At 55.4% G+C, this 16,267-nt stretch overlaps 1 protein-coding gene and 2 pseudogenes across 1 annotated transcript; all 3 read right to left on the bottom strand.

Moving 5' to 3' along the window:
* Window positions 1-319: 319 nt before the first annotated feature.
* Window positions 320-778, bottom strand: LOC139002328 (ubiquitin-conjugating enzyme E2 L3 pseudogene; annotated as a pseudogene).
* A 1,656-nt stretch (window positions 779-2,434) lies between these two features.
* On the bottom strand, window positions 2,435-6,431 carry CRYAA (crystallin alpha A). The gene is given in 4 exon segments (XM_070403672.1): window positions 2,435-2,602; window positions 2,604-2,645; window positions 3,952-4,074; window positions 6,243-6,431. Coding segments are annotated over 4 exon segments (522 nt in total).
* Window positions 6,432-11,239: 4,808 nt separating this feature from the next.
* Window positions 11,240-12,345, bottom strand: LOC139002329 (probable U3 small nucleolar RNA-associated protein 11 pseudogene; annotated as a pseudogene).
* Between the last annotated feature and the right edge of the window lie 3,922 nt (window positions 12,346-16,267).

The following is a 16,267-nucleotide window of genomic DNA, read 5'->3' on the forward strand; positions in this document are numbered from 1 at the left end:
GGCCTGCGGACTGAGGGGTCCCAGGTTCAATTCCGGTCAAGGGCAGGTACCTTGGTCGCGGGCACATCCCCAGTAGGGGGTGTGCGGGAGGCAGCTGATCGATGTTTCTAACTCTCTGTCCCTCTCCCTTTCTCTCTGTAAAAAATCAATAAAATGTATTTTAAAAAAATGTATCATTTAAGAAAACTGTATTAAGTTAGTCACTGCCACAAGCAAACACCAGGTGGTGGCGTTGTTCATTTCCCACGGAGCCCTGCTTTGCAGGGTGTCTGCAGGGCCTGGGGTCTCTCTCACTTGCTGAACTCCAACGCGGCAGGTTTTAGTCCACAGGCCGCTTCTCCCCGTATTTCTTGGTGAACTCCTCGGCATTCGTCCAGAACTGTTTTCGGTCCTTGGCGTATTCCTCGGCCAGGTCGGCGCGAAGCGGGTGCTCAGGCTGGGGCTCGTTCACCAGCGCAATGAGGGCCTGGATCACCTGGTGGGTTTTCATCGCTGGCTTCCAGTTTTCGACGCTGATCACTTGCAGGCAGACCTGGCCCTTGTCATCGACGTTGGGATGGTAGATCTTCGCCTTAAAGGTGACCTGCGGCGGCTTGAATGGGTATTCTTCCGGAAAGTTGATTCTGAAGGCCCCCTCGTCATAGGGAGGGTTGTCAGGAACAGTGAGCCCTTGCTACGTCAGTGCATTGGCTTCATCAACCTGGATGTTACGGAAGTTTTTCATTCCGCGTTTGCGAGTTTCTTCCAGCTCCTTCACCAGCCTCCTGCAGGCCGCCATCTTGCATCTGGCACTGCTTTCCCAGGGTGCCCCCATGTTCTTTATGGATATGGATTAACTGGCAGGAGTGGGGGCCTTCCTGCTGGAAGGAGGGGGGGTGGGGTAGGAAGAGTCTGGGGAAACTCCCACAGGGGTGAGGGGGCCAAGCGCAGAGTGATGGAGACACACGGGGTGTGTGCATGTGTGCGTCTGTGTCTGTGTGTGTTCGTTGCTTTCTACTTAAAATGACAGCGCACCGTGTCACTGCGTGTGGAAAAGGAATCACTTCGGGAAATTTTTTTCTTCGTGTGTCCTCCCTTCTGGGGATCTAGTTTGTTCCAGAAAGAGGGAGAGCTCCACCCAAGGGCTGTCTACTGGGCTCCCCGGGAGAGGACCCTTTACCCGGCCTGACCACACAGGCAGAGCCCATGCGGCCACAATGTCCGCTGGCTGCTCCATCTGGCCACCCACCTCACCCTCTGTGGTCACGGTGCACCTGCCAGGCCCCTGGCTGAGCCACCCCTGCCCTGAGGCTGTGGGCCCCCAGGCCTTGTCTCCTCCCCACCTTAGGGAGTCGGGTGAACACTGAAGCCTCCCGCTCCTGGTGGGGGCGCTCGCTCTGGTCTCCCCAAGCCCCTGAAGACCCCATGCCTTTCCATGGAGGGGGAGGCTGTGGGGGCGGTGCCTCCCCTGCGGGGGCCAGGGCCTGGTGCCAAATAGAGGTGGACGCGTCCTGCCACGCCTAATGCTGTTTCTCATCCCTTAGGGACCTAGGGGGTAGGATCCCTACAGGACACCCCAGGGGAGCCCGGAGAGCAGCCCCCGGAGGGTGGGGGGCGGGGAGCCAGGCCGAGGGCGAGGCCCCGCCTGGCACCCAGTTCCCAGGAGCACTGGGGAAGGAGCCTGAGGCTCTCCACCTCTTCCCTCCTCCCTCCTTCCCTCCGAGTTCTGAAAACCTCTCCCCTCCTGCGAAGCCGGTGGAGGGACTGGAAGCGAGGACGTGACGTGTCACTTAGAGACGAGGTGGGACAGGAACAGGCGAGCCCCTGTCCTCCCTCACACCCCCACTCTGAGCCGCGGCGCCCCTTCTCCGCGACTCCCCATCTGCGCATGGACACGGCAGGGCCACCAGGCGCAGGGTGTGTGTCACCTGCTCTTTATTGACTGCCAGGGGCTGCATTGTCAGGGGCGGCTGGACGCCCAGGAGTGGACTGCAGAGAGGAAGGAGGAGGGAGGGCGGTCTGAGAGACGTGGGCTGCTGGGGGCCAGGCACACAGGTTTCCAAGGGACGGCCCTCGGGGGCCGGGGACACGGGGGCAGGCCCACAGCCCGGCCCCGACGCAGGTGCTGCTGCCCCATCAGATGTGCTGGCTGGGAGGCAGGGCTGTTCTCTGGCCTCTCGGTCAGCCACGGCGGGCCTGCGTCCCCCAGGAGGACGGGCAGTTGTCTAACGAGGCTGGGAAGGCTGTCACTCGCACCAACTGGCCGGTGTTGGGGTCTGGGTCACCCTGAGGTCGCAGCACCTCGACCTACGCCCTCAAACCCTCATTCCCTCGGAGAGGAGGAGAGGGAAACGAGAAAGAGGAAAGAGAAGGAAGACAAATGCCCCCGTTCTAGGGCTCCCCCGATGGATGGTCGCAGGGGCAGCAGCGGGTGGCAGCCGACGGGAGGCCCAGCTCAGGACGAGGGGGCAGCGCCGGGCTTCTCCTCCCGCGACACGGGGATGGCGCGGTCGCTGTGGCTGGCGTCCCCCCCAGATGCGACCTTGGGGCCAGAGAAGGTCAGCATGCCGTCGGCAGACAGGGAGCAGGAGAGAGCCGACTGGTCCACGCTGGAAGGCAGGCGGGTAGCGGCGGTGGAACTCGCGGGAGATGTAGCCATGATCGTCCTGGGGGGGGGGGGGGGCGGGGGGACTGTCAGAGAGGCCACCAGGCACCACCGTGGGGCAGCAGCCCCAGGGAGAAGGGCCTCCTGGACAGCACGAGGGTCAAGCCCATGGCCTCTCCCAGATGGGAGCGGGAGGCGGGGGTTCCTGGTGAGACCCCCTCCCCGCCCCTGACCCCCACTCCCCCACCCCTACTGCCCTGCACAGCGGTCCTGCCCTGGCCGGGCCCTTCGCTGCTGAGGAGTTGGCTCCTCTCACTACTCTCCCTCTGAAATCTCATGGAAGGTTCTGTTCCTGCCCCGGGTCAGGGTGTCCCTGTACCAGTGACCCTACAGACTGCTCTGGCTCGGGGTCCCTGGATCCACCTGAGGGTCAGAAAGCCCACCTGAGCTCAGGAACCCACTCTCCCGGATGCGCTAGCCCACATTTGCCCCCTGGGCCGCGTCCCTCCTCCAGGTGGGAAGGCTGAGAACCCGCAGGGGAGGGCGTCCTGGGCTGAGCCGGCTAAACAAGTGGCATGGACAGCGCCTCCCCTCCTCCCCCAACACCCACGGCTCCTCCAGCCGTTGAAGTCTTCCTGCACCTTCACGGTGAGGTCCTCCGGGTGCCTCCCAGCCAGGCTCATCTGACCGGGACAGCAGCACCTGCATCAGGGCCGGGCTGTGGGCCTGCCCTCATGTCCCCAGCCCCCGAGGGCCGTCCCTTGGAGACCTGTGTGCCTGGCCCCCAGCAGCCCGGTCTCTGACCCCGGCCACAAGAAGCTGGTGCTGCCAACATGGTGCCCGCAGGCCCCACGTCCTGTCCACTTCACGTTGGGACAGTGCATGCCTGTGACCGCCCGTGGGCCCCTCCTGGCTCTGCCAGAGACCCTGGCCCCGCCAGGTCCAGTGCCCAGGCGCCCTTACACCCCAACCCGCCTTGGCTATGGGACTGGGCAGGCCAAGGGCCTCCCTGAGCCTGGCCCTGCCACCAGCCAACTCAAGATAACGGAGCGCTGGTCGTGAAGGGCTGCCAAGGGGTGACAGTGTAAACACACACAAAGCATCTGCAGCACCGATGAATGCCAGTTCCACTGTCGTCACCGCTCGCCCTCCAAAGCTGGGCGCATGACAAAACCTGAGCTCGCCAGCTTGGTGCTCGGAATTTCAGCGGGTCCGTCCTAATCCCACCCCATCGAGCGCACAGGTGGTCTGAAGGGAGCAGGACAGCCCCAGGGTTGGGCGGCAGCTACGCTGAGGACAGGACACCCCTCCTGGAGAAGCCTGGATCCCAGAGCCCGGGGGCGGCCCTCTCACGGCTCGGGGCTCACCTGCCTCTCGCTGTGCTTGCCGTGGATCTCCACGAAGTCCTCCTGCACCTTCACGGTGAGGTCCTCCGGGGAGAAGTGCTTCACGTCCAGGAAGATGGCAAACTTGTCCCGGTCGGATCGGACCTGGAACCCAAACACTCGTGTGGGTCTCCCTGGGCCGAGGCTCGGGGAGGGGACTGGCTGCTGTGGTCCCTGCCGGGCCGGCCAGAGCGGCCAGGGTGGAGTGGCCGGCGGCTCCGTCCCCAGTTATCAGGACAGACACTGCAGGTCACAGCGCTGGCCTCTCCTTAGACCAGGGGTGGGCAAACTTTTTGACCCGAGGGCCACAATGGGTTCTTAAACTGGACCGGAGGGCCGGAACAAAAGCATGGATGGAGTGTTTGTGTGAACTAATATAAATTCAAAGTAAACATCATTACATAAAAGGGTACGGTCTTTTTTTTTTTTTTAGTTTTATTCATTTCAAACGGGCCGGATCTGGCCCGTGGGCCGTAGTTTGCCCACGGCTACCTTAGACACACACAGGGGACCAGGGACTGGGGCTGTGTGGACACTTGGCTGACAGCCAGACCTGGGTGCAAGGCGGTGGTGTCTGCGGATGTCTGGTTGGTAGCGGGCCCGCTGGCCGGTTGCAGCCGGGCAGCTGCTATGGGATGGCCGGCTGGTTGGCTACTGGTTGGCTGGCTGGCTGGTTGGTTGGGTAAGGTTGGTTGTTGGCTGTCTGGGTGGGTGGACCTAGCACCTGGACTAAAGCCCTGGCTTCCCCTGACCACCGTCAACAGCCTGGGGCCCTGTCCTTTCCCGTCGACTGGCCGAGCCCAACAGCCCACGAGGTGGCTGACACCTGCACACAGAGCACTTCCGGGCCCTGCTCCTCCTCACGCAGAACCTGTGTTTAGGCTGTCCTAGCAGCTGGGGTAGATCCGCGTGTGTCAGCTCTGGGCAGGCCTGCGTTCAGACCAGGGTGGGGACTGCCCAGCCCTCGGGCCGCATAAGGCCCCTGGAATCGTTTGGTCTGGCCCTGCCAAGGCATTAGGGGTGAGGTCATGAAACGTTCGACCAAATAGAGCACGCTAATTTTTAAGTTGATCGTTCTGTATGGCCGAGAGTGATGTTATAAATACCCAAATGGCCCCTGGCAGGAGAAAGGTCCCACCCCTGGTTTAAAAGGTGGGCAGACCTGGCACCCAGCACTCGGGGCCTGGGGTCCGTCTTGGGGAGGGAAGACGGGTGGCTCTCGCTGCCTTTCCTTTGGGCCTGGCCTTGGGCACCTGGGCCGGTGCGGGATGAGCCCACTCTGCCTCTCTGCTGGCCGACCAGGGCTTCCCATAGGCCCTCTGCTGGGGACCTGGGCAGCACCCCCCCTGTGGGGAGCCGATATAGGGTTGAGCCTCGGACTGACCTGTTGGCAAAGTCACAAACAAGTCCCAGCTTAGAGGGCACAGTCCTCTTAAACATAATTAGGCTTGACCTTATGAGGCTCCCTAGATCTTATCTGGGAAGCTAATGGGCGAAGTGCAGCAAGAACAAAAACAAAAACAAGTGAAACTCACAAGAACAGTGTAACTATGGTAACCACTACCTTGTTTACCTCTGACTATAAAATAAAGGCTCAGTTGCCTCCGGATCTTTCTCTGTGGCCTCAGCCAGGCACAGGAAGATCCACGGAGACTAAAGAGAGCTAGAGAGCTATGAACGCTGTCTCCGTGTAAATCATTCTTCGCCGACTCCGTCCACACCTTTGGGAACCCCTGGCCCGCTGGGCCTGGACCCCGGCACCCGAATATTTCCAAATTATCTCTTGTCTCTTCTCTTTCATTTGTGTGCGGCTCCTCTTCCAGATCCTGAACCCTGAACCACGCGGGACGTGGAGGGAAACATTTACAACACCCCCCCACCCAGGCTTCTGCTGCTGAACACACAGCTCGCGTCGGCCATCGAACTTGCCTTGGTGGGGTTGCTCTTGGGGCTTCCAGCATGTGGTTGGTGCATTACAAACCACATATGAGTCATGAGCTGATGGAGGAAAAGACAGCGGTCGGGTCCAGGCTGGCTGCCTCTCAACCCCTCTCCAGAGGCACAGGAGTCTCTGCTGTAGGGGGCGCCCAACGGGCCTCTGCCATCAGGAGGGACTGGGGCGAGGGGGGAAGCGCCCCGCGGCTGTCGCCATGCACTCCACACAGTGAGAGGAGAGTGAGAGGAGAGCTCGGAGCTCCAGGGCAGCCCTCAGAAATCCCAGCCACTGGTCCTCCAGGTACCCCCGCCCAGCCCTCCCCGACCACCTGCCTCACCTCAGAGATGCCAGAGTCCAGCACGGTGCGGAACAGGGACTGGCGGTAGTAGGGGCTGACGGTGGAGGACAGGAAGGGCAGCAGGTCGCACTCGAAGAGGCCCTCGCCAAAAAACTGGTCGAAGAGCCGGCTGGGGTGGAAGGGGCCCAGGGCGCGCCTGAACCAGGGGTGCTGGATGGCGATGTCCATGGTGGGCGTCGGGGCTGCAGGACCCGGGACTCAGCAGGCCTCTGGGTGGCACAGTGGGGAGCCGGGCGCGGGGCCTCCCTATATACGCCGGGGACAGGATGCAGGCGTCAGGGGATTCGTCCGAAAGCGTGAGCTCATGAGGGAGGCTGTCCAGTCAGCAGAAACGGGGCCTGGCTGAGAGCCCAGGCACTGACCTGCAGGCACCCCCAGCAGTGGCTCTCCTAGCGGCTCTCGGCCACCCCTCGCCTGGGGGACAGTGAAGGCTCATCCCTGCCACCGGATGCATTCCCGCTGTCTGCCTGTGTGGTCCTGTGTGGTCATGGCCACCCTCCTTGTGGGTCCTCAGACCCGTGTCACAGACAAGGAAACTAAGAAACAAGGCTAGACACGTGGTCCCCGACCCCACAGCTACAAGCTGAGGGCACAGTTTTTCAAAACAGAATTACCTCTATCACTTCTTCCTGCCAACAAAAGTTATGCGCATTTGTAATTTCTGTCTCAGGAAAGACAGGAAATACCACGCAATGAAAGGGCCTATCATTCCAGCTCGGGGGGTGGGGGGGTCCCTATAGTGGCATCTGTGTGCATCCAGAAGGCCGGCAAGTTCACTGTTACAAACGTGGAACACCCCTGGACCTTCCTCCATGGGTTCACCCTGGTGTCGACCCTGCTGATGTGTCCTTCCTGGGCATGATGTCCCTTAAACCAGGGCCCTGTCAGGCCTGCCACTGTCAGCCGACACAGTGATCGGCAAGGCCTGGCCCCTTCTTGGCTTCTCTATGGCCTGTCCACTTATCACTGAGGATGCCTTCCCTGAGGGGACCTGCCACCCATCAGCTTTTTTAAAAAAATATTTTTATTGATTTCAGAGAGGAAGGGAGAGGGAAAGAATGATAGAAACATCAATGATGAGGGAGAATCATTGATTGGTTACCTCCTGCACGCTCCCTACTGGGGATCGAGCTTGCAACCCAGGCACATGCCCCTGACTGGAATCGAACCCAGGACCCTTCAGTCCACAGGCAGACGCTCTATCCACTGAGCCAAACCAGCCAGGGCCATCCGTCAGCTTTTAGACTTTTGATGTTTCCTGGTGTTAAGGCTTTTGGTGTTTGTCGGTAGCGTGGCCTCTGGGGAGCGTTGTACTAACTCACACCCACCCACAGCAAAGGAAAATGCCGTCCCCACCCCCTGGGAGCTTGGTGATGGGCAATCCAGACGGTGAGAAGTTTCTTACTCATCTTTGTGCCTCCCCAGGTCAATCCATGTGTGTAGAACGCACGCACCCTCACAGCCACCCTCGCAGGCCGTCCCCGTCGCAGTGTCTCCCAGCCCCGCTTAGCCTGCCCTCAGCAGCTTGGCATTCTGCAACCTGGGCGCTGACTCGGTCCCCCTCACACAAAGGCTGCTATGTGCTTGGTCTGCAGGATTCCCGTGAGGCCAGCAGTCTGCTGCGCAGGCACAAAGCCCAGCACCTGATTTTCCACCCCAGGGCCCAGCAGGGCTCACCCACAAATCCGCACTCTGTAAGCAATGGGCATTGCTGTGGGTCAGCGGGAATGCATTCAGCTAACCCGACTCCGTGAGGTCGGCAGGCTGTCTGGACAGCCCACTGCCAACCCTACCATGACCCACCATGTCCTAGAAGCCGGCCATGCCCTGCCAGCCCCTTCCAGGACAATCATTTAGCTATTTATCCATCTATCTTTCATCTATCTATCTATCTATCTGTCTATCTTTCATCTATCTATCTATCATTTGTCTATCCATCTGTCTATCATCTGCATATTTACCATCTATCTATTTATGTCATCTAGCTAGCTAGCTGTCATCTGACCTCCTTCTTTGAGAAACTCAGTCTTTGTTCTTGGCCTTCCACTGACTGAACGAGGCCCACCCATCATACGGATTATGGCGGGGAATCTGCTTTCCTTGGAGTCACTGACTTACACGTGAATCTCATATTACACACCTTCACACGGCAGCATCTAGACGTGTTCGACCACATAGGTGGGCCCCACGGCCCAGCCAAGGTGACACATAACATTAGCCATCACTCCTGGGGGACCTCATTGCTGTTCTCAAAGCCGTGGGGAAGGTCAGTGCTAGAGCTGAGGACAGGCCCCCTATGTTACGACTGCTGAGAAATCACCAGAACCCACAGCAGCTGCGGAGAGATGACGGTGATTCTCGGAGTAGTCGGTGTCAACCTGCTCGAGCTGGGAGCTGTCTGGAGACTCCCACGTGAGGAGAAGAAACACAAGCGGCCCCTGGCGCCTGGAACCAACATAGCCCTCGTGGCCAGACCCAGTGGGTTCCCTGGATGAAACCTCCCAGACGCAAGCCCAGACAAGGCTGCTCCAGACGTGATGGAAGGAGGCATAGCTGGGCCGCTGGTGATTGTGTCCAAGCCCAGAAGCAAGGTCACTGTGCATTCACAAATCCCACCCACCTCCTCTCTTTCTAATGACGACCCACACTTCTGCTTTACCCGGCAAACTTGCCATCGTCCAGTCAGGTCGCCCATGGCCCCACCCGAACATCTCTCCATGTTGCTAAGTCCAGCGTCTGTTCTCAGGCCTCTCCTGGTCTGGCCCCTGGGCAGCTGACCAGCTGGTCACTCCCACTTCTCAACGTGCCATCTCCACCAGGCTTCTTAGGGCCCACGGTGTCCTGCTCCTCCTCCCACATCAGAGCTCCCTCCTCAGGGTCTTCTCCTAGTCCCAGCCATCAATATTGGGGTGCCCCAGGGATCAGTGCTTGCACCCCTCTCCTTTCTATCCACACTCCTGCCAGGTCAATCTCATCAAGTTGAATTCTCCAAATGCTGCTGGATTCTGAGCTCCCCACTGTGTGTCTGTCTGGGGTGTTTGTTATGCAGCATTACCACAGGAATAGCTGACTGATACACAAGGACTTCCTCCCATGACATTTCACATCCTCCTTCCCTGTTTTAAGTTTATTCCCTAACATGCAATATACTTATTATCTGCCTTCCCTGCTAAGAGGTAAGCTCCATGAGGACAGCAACTGTTTTGTTCACCACCAGATCTCTGACACTCCACAGAGGAGGCATTGATTGGATGGATGACTAAATGGATGTGATGGGTCTGACATAGAAGTCTTGGGTGCAATGGGAGCCTATAGGGGAGCCATTAACCAGGTCTTTGAGGTCAGGGTGGGATTTCCAGAGGAAGCAACAGCAATCTCAGGGGCCACAGGACCCACCAAGAGGAGGGTCCTAGAGATTATTCCTGTCACCCAAGTGGGAAAAGCCACCTGGAGTAGGTAGGAGTGGGTGATGGTCATAAGAAGAAGGGGAAACAAAATGACCCATGTACATGATCAAGGCTCATTCATCAGGCCATCAGCACAGTGGGAGAGCTCTCTCCCATGAGTCTGCCTTTCAAGCCACTTCTGTGTAAATACTGGTGTAACTGCATTTTTATAAGCAGCTACTATGCACTATGCTAACTGAACACAACCACAAAAAAGGCAGCTCCTGCCTTCAGAGAGCCTTAGCCCCATGGGAGAGGCAGACTGTCAGTCAGGGAGAAACATAAGCAATGACAGAGACAGGACAGAGACAGATGGGTGCCGAGTCCACACTTTGCAGGGCAAGTCAGTGGGCCGGAAGATCAGGCTGAATCCATGCTGCAGGCTTGAGGCAGAATTTCTTCTTCCCCAGAAGAACTTGAGTTTTGATTTTAAGACCTTTTTCTCTTTAAAAAAATTGTTTTTAATTGATTTAAGAAAGGAAGGGAGAGGGAGAGAGAAACATCAATGAATGATGAGAATCTTTCATTGGTGGCTTCCTGCACTCTCCCTACTGGAAAATTGAGCCTGCAGCCCAGACATGCGCTCTGACCAGGAATCAAACCATGACCTCCTAATTCATAGGTCGACGCTCAATCACTGAGCCACACCGGCCGGGCTTAAGACCTTTTCGACCAATTGAATGAGGCCCATCCAAAGAACCTAGATTCGTCGCTTTCACTTAAAGGTGGTAGATGTTAATTAACCACATCTACACAAGACCTTCCCAGCAACATCCAGCTGAGCGACTGAACCACTGGGGACGGTGTAGCCTGACCCTCTGTGGTGGTGATGGTCACACAGCAATGTGACTGCACTTTGTGCACAGAACAGTACACTAGAAAGGGCAAAACACTGCATTTTACATCATGCATATTTTACAATTTTGAAACACTGACCATCACAGCTCTGATCCACGAGTGCGGATGCCTGGGGACCACCCAGGAGGGTGGAAAAACTCACCAGGAGCCCAGAAGACAGCCCTCACGCCAGGGATGGTTGTGGCTAAAGTCAGTTCCACGTTGCAAACCTCATTTTGCAGCAACTGCTGAGCTGTTTTCAGGAGACACAGCGATGGGTGCCACAGCCCCAGCGTGTCCCCATCTTCCCCTCACAGCACAGCCACAGCTGGCTCTCTTTCCCATTTTTAACCAGCTGTTCAGCAGACTCATGCCCCCTCCTAGACGACTGTGCCCTCACCCTCCGACCCCTCCGATGCTGGCGCCTTCATTCTGCTTTGGCAGCTCTCCCGAGACAGAGTCTGGCTGGCAGGGGTGCCGGTCCTTGCCTTTGACCATCTCAGGACATAGTTTAGGGCCAGAGAGGAAGGGAGGGAGAGAGATAGAAACATCAATGATGAGAGAGAATCAGCTCAGGTCAGGTCAGATTTTGCAGCAACTTAAATCTTAGCACCAAACTTATAAGGGGGAAAAAAAAAACCCTTTCCGTATTTATTTATTTGTTTGTTTGTTTATTTGTTTTTAACGGGGAAAGGAGCATTAATGTTGTTTATATCAAATGTCAGATCTGCAATAAATTATAATTACAAACAGGAACACCATCTCATTTATACAAATGGAATTTGAAGTTACTGGGGGGAAGGACATAGAATTCTTTTCCATTTGGAATGATAAGGCTTATCTATAACACTTCAACAATTCCGGCGACTCTGAAATTTGTAAATAGCAGGGGAGTTCACCATTTCTTTCTTCACCTTCACCTTCCGAGTTTTATCCAGAAGATCTTTGCGTGTTTGAATTTTCTGTGCAATGATGAACAATTTCCTCTCGCATTCAATTCGCTGTCAGGCAGTTATATTGCTTTTGCTTTCTTTAGCTATCCGCTTAAGTCGAGTCTGATGAGTAACTCCTTTCATTCCTCCTTCTGCAAGATCTCTATGCGGGAGAGGGGGTGTCTATTAAAGACTCTGTCCACTAACTCCAGGGCAGTTCGCAGGCGAGTTGCAATGTCAAACCGTCCAAATTCCTTTTTAGTGTCAAAAAAGAACACATGCTTATTCTGTTGCTTCCCCCTGGAAATCCAGCAGGTGGAGCTCTTTGTCTTTTGATTTTCTTAGCTTCCACAACCCTTTTCATTTCTATATATTTGACATCCTGAGTTCTCCTCAGTTTCAGCTGTTCTGGAGTTACTTCTTCCTTCGTCTCCGGGATAACATGACCTCCATCCCGGAGTTTAACTTGAGTCATTTTATAGTAGAATTCATCTGGATTTTTTTCAAGAGCTTTCTCTCGAAGAGCTCTGAGGTATTCTTGCTTTTTCCAGGGGTCATTTGCACGAAGTTTGAAATCTTTCTTTTTCTCCAGCAGGCCCAGATGTTTTCAAAAGCCAGGCTGGCTTCGCTCTTGGTGTTCCAGCTGTCGGGACGGCTGCCTTCCGAAAAGCTGATGACATAGCTGCTCACGCCTGGGAAAGTTCAGTAGACAACGCTGGTGCCTCACCACTTCAGTCTCGCGGTCCACTGAACCTACAGGAAACAGGCCTAGCCGCCCCTTTCCGTTTTTAGAATTTTTACATTTCAGAATTCCAAATAAGGGACTGTGGATCTTTTCTACCAGAAAATCAAGGAAAAGATAGAACTGTTGTCTTCAAAGAGCCCACAGTCAATATCTAATTAGAGCCCAATTCAGTGATAAAAGTAGCTATTGTTAAGTGCCAAGCTATGTACCACTCTCAAAGGCAGAAGTTACTAATCCCATTAGTAAACTAGAGGCCCAGTGCACGAATTCGTGCATGGGTGGGGTCCCTCTGGGTGGCCTGCAGGGATCAGGCCAAAACCCGCAGTCCAAAGCTGCCTGCAGCTCCTACCTGCCGCTTCGGCTCATCCAAGCCCCACTGTGCCTGTCGCAGGCTCATACCCAATCAGTTCAGATCAGGAGAGGCTCACACTCCCACAGCAGCACTCGCCAGCCATGAGCCCTGTGTCTGGTGCCCTCCCAAGGGGAGTGGCCTGCAGGATTGGGTTGAAACCGGTGCTCTGACATCCCCCGAGGGGTCCCGGAATATGAGAGGGCGCAGGCCAGGCTGAGGGACACCACCGGTGCCCGATTAGCCAGGGAGGGACCATGGAAGGGCTACAGGGCATGTCTGGCCCATCTTGCTCAGTCTAGGTCAATCAGCCAGACCCCAGCAGCAAGCTAACCTATCAGTTGGAGCATCTGCCCCCTGGTGGTCAGTGCACATCATAGCGACTGTCTGCCCCCTGGTGAACAGTGCATGTCATAGTAAGCAGTTGAGCAGCCATAGCATATCATTAGCATATTATGCTTTGATTGATTTTTCAGTTGTTCTGCCGTTCAGTCTATTTGCATATTACCCTTTTGTTATATAGGACTAGAGGCCCGGTGCACGAAATTCGGAGGGTATGTCCCTCAGCCCAGCCTGCATCCTCTCCAATCTGGGACCCCTCAAGGGATGTCTGACTGCCCGTTTAGAGATGTCCGACTGGCCAGTGTGGAATCGGGCCTAAATGGGCAGTCAGACATCCCTCTCACAATTTAGGACTGCTGGCTCCCAACCACTTGCCTGCCTGCCTGCCTAATTGCCCCTAACGGCTTCTGCCTGCCAGCCTGATCAGTCCCTAACCACTCCCCTGCCAGCCTGATCGACACCTAACTGCTCCCCTGCCGGCCCGATTGCCCCCAACTGCCCTCCCCTGCTGGCCTGATCCCCCCCCAACTGCCGTCCCCTGCTGGCCTACTTGCCACCAAATGCCCTCCCCTGCTGGCCTGATTGCCCCCAAATGCCTTCCCTGCTAGCCTGGTCCCCAACTGCCCTCCCCCTGCTGGCCTGGTCCCCCTCAACTGCCCTCCTCCTGCTGGCCATCTTGTGTCCACATGGGGGCGGCCATCTTTGTGTTGGAGTGAGGGTCAATTTGCATATTACTCTTTTATTAGATACGATGGAAACTAAGTCCAGAGAAGTGCATAACCATGTGCTATAGACGGACTGTTTATAGCCCCAGAAATTTATTTGTTAAATTCTAACCCCCAATGTGGTGGCATTGGAGGTAGGGCCTCATGAATGGGGTTACTGCCCTTGTAAAAGAGACCCAGAGTGTTCCTTTGCCCCTTCTCCCATGTGAGGTCACAGTGAGAAGAAGAGGGAGGAATCTGCCGGTGCCTTGATCTGGGACTTTCTCCAGGACTGGGAGAAATCCATGTCTGTTGTCTAAGCCCTCAGCCTGAGCTAAGACAACAGTAGAGAGGGAGGGAGGGAAAGAGGACAAACAAAAACATCGATTGGCTGCCTCTTGCACATCCCCTTCTGGGGATCAAGCCCACAACCCGGGCCTGTGCCCTGACCAGGAATCAAACCGGCAGAGGGGCTGCTGTAGTCATGCAGGACACCCAGCATGGCCAAGAGGAGGAAGAAGAGCAGAGATGGTTGAAGCAGCCAAGGAATTAGAATGCGTGAGGGAGTAAGGGAGTCAGAAACCCAAGGACAACTCACATGGTTGAGGACCTTGTCAGGTCAACACAGCCCTAATCTCCTCTTCAGGACGCTTGTGAGGTGGATGACTGACATCCACTCCATCTGTTGTCAGTTGATAAGCAGTTGGCATCCCAGCTGCTGAGAGCCCCCACTGGGGCTCATGGATGAACAAGTGGAGAAGCAACTGCGGCAAGGGGACACTGAGACCCCAAATACTGAGAGTGTGTGCAGACCACTGGAGAGGTTCGGTTTGGGTGAGGACTCTTTGCTAACTAAAATCTCTCCCAAGACCGCTGGGGCACTCATTCCTGTCCTGGTGAGGCATTCTCCCTCTTTGGTTGGTCGCCTCCTGGTATAAAAAGGTACGTTTCGTATTAAATTTGGACTTTATTCCTCCATCTCCCCTCACCTGGAACAATGGTGCCATTAATCTGTCAGTCGTTTGGAGTATGTCTTGCTAATTAAGAGACATTATCCTGCATGCTATTGGCTTGTGAAATCCCCACAGTGAACCTGCGCTAAATAAATTGCTGGCAAAGACAGATTCGGTTCCTGAGCATAACACTGACTGCCTCCCGAAACAAAAACGAAACAAAACAGGCTACATCTGGGACCCTGAGGGACCCAAGGAATCCTCTTAACTTTGGGGGCTAAGATCCATTTGGGAATCTGACAAAATTATGGATTATATTTGCCCCTAGAAAACAGACATACACTGAAATCTTGTATACACATGCCAGGGTTCCATACATACTTACATAAGTTAACTCTACACTTATGAATCCCAAATATGCCACTCCACTGGGCCTCTCCCCTGAACTTCAGATGCCCCAATCCGGTAGCCAAATGTGGCTATTTAGATTTAAATCTAAATTAATGAAAAGTAAATAACATTTAAAATTCAGGGCCTTCATCATACTAGCCACATTTCAAGTGCTCAAGAGCCATATGTGGTCAGTGGCCATCATATCACTGGACAGCACAGATATAGAGCATATCTGTCATCACAGAACATTCCAGTGGACACTCTTATATACTAATGGTGGCTGGTCACGCCTACCCATGCTGTATTCATACCCATGCTGTATTAGTCAGAAGAGCTACAGTGAAGATCCTGTTAGGGTGCAAATGAGACTTGGTTGGAAAGTTTGTAAGAAGGACATTCGAGAAAAGGGAAGTGTGTGAAAGGCCACCTGCCCTGTTTATCGGAATTCCGACTCAGGGGCATGCCAAAGGCAGTGCCCCTAGTTAGCTGACCTTTCCAAACAAGTCTGTGCACATGCAGACCCCGGTGTTTACTAAAATGCTTACGCTTAATCCTTGGATGCCCTTGCCTAGAGGATAATGTAAACACGTGTGTCCTCCAAGATTACTCACCCTATTGATTGTATCTAAAGATAAACTTTATCTCAAACTGCAGTTACAATAAAAGGCTAACAAAGCAGGCAATTGAGGCTGTCTGGTTGCTATAGCCAGGCCGTCCCTTAGCCTCTCTTTCACAGCAAACTCATCCGTTGCTCAGGGTCTGCTGGCCAGCCCCGGCATCTTCCCAGCCCCCTTGCCTGCAGGGCAGTTCAGGGAGCAGACACTCGGAACCTGCTCTTTCAGAAGTGGCTTACATAACATCACCTCATATTCCACGGTCAAAGCAAGGTGCAGGGCCAAGTCCCAAGCAGTAGGTGGGTCATCACATGGCCTCTGTCTGTGGTGACCCAGGGGCAGGCAGGACAGGAAGGAAAGGCTGTGAAAAATAACACGGTCCACGCAGAGGCCAGACTACCCAGATCAGTTGCTCCTCAGCCATTCCCTGCCTTGGTAGGTGCTGACTCTCCCTTGGCCACTGGAGGAGCAGTCTAGAAGCACGGCCAAGACCTTGCCAATGCACTCACCGCCTTGCCAGCAACACACAGAGGCAGTGACGGCGAGATTCCACTCAGACAGCAGAGGTGGGCAGCCACCCAGAGTTCCTAGTGTCACTGGGGTGCATGGGGTCAGAGTGCAGCAGGAGGACCAGCCATCTCAGCAATTTCCTTGTGAAGGGACCAAAGTTTTGCCACCTGAAGCTGCCT

The sequence above is a fragment of the Myotis yumanensis genome, unplaced genomic scaffold, assembly GCF_028538775.1.
Source record: "Myotis yumanensis isolate MYYU_CA2020_CCGP unplaced genomic scaffold, mMyoYum1.0.hap1 SCAF_2, whole genome shotgun sequence".
NCBI classification, from domain to species: domain Eukaryota; kingdom Metazoa; phylum Chordata; class Mammalia; order Chiroptera; family Vespertilionidae; genus Myotis; species Myotis yumanensis.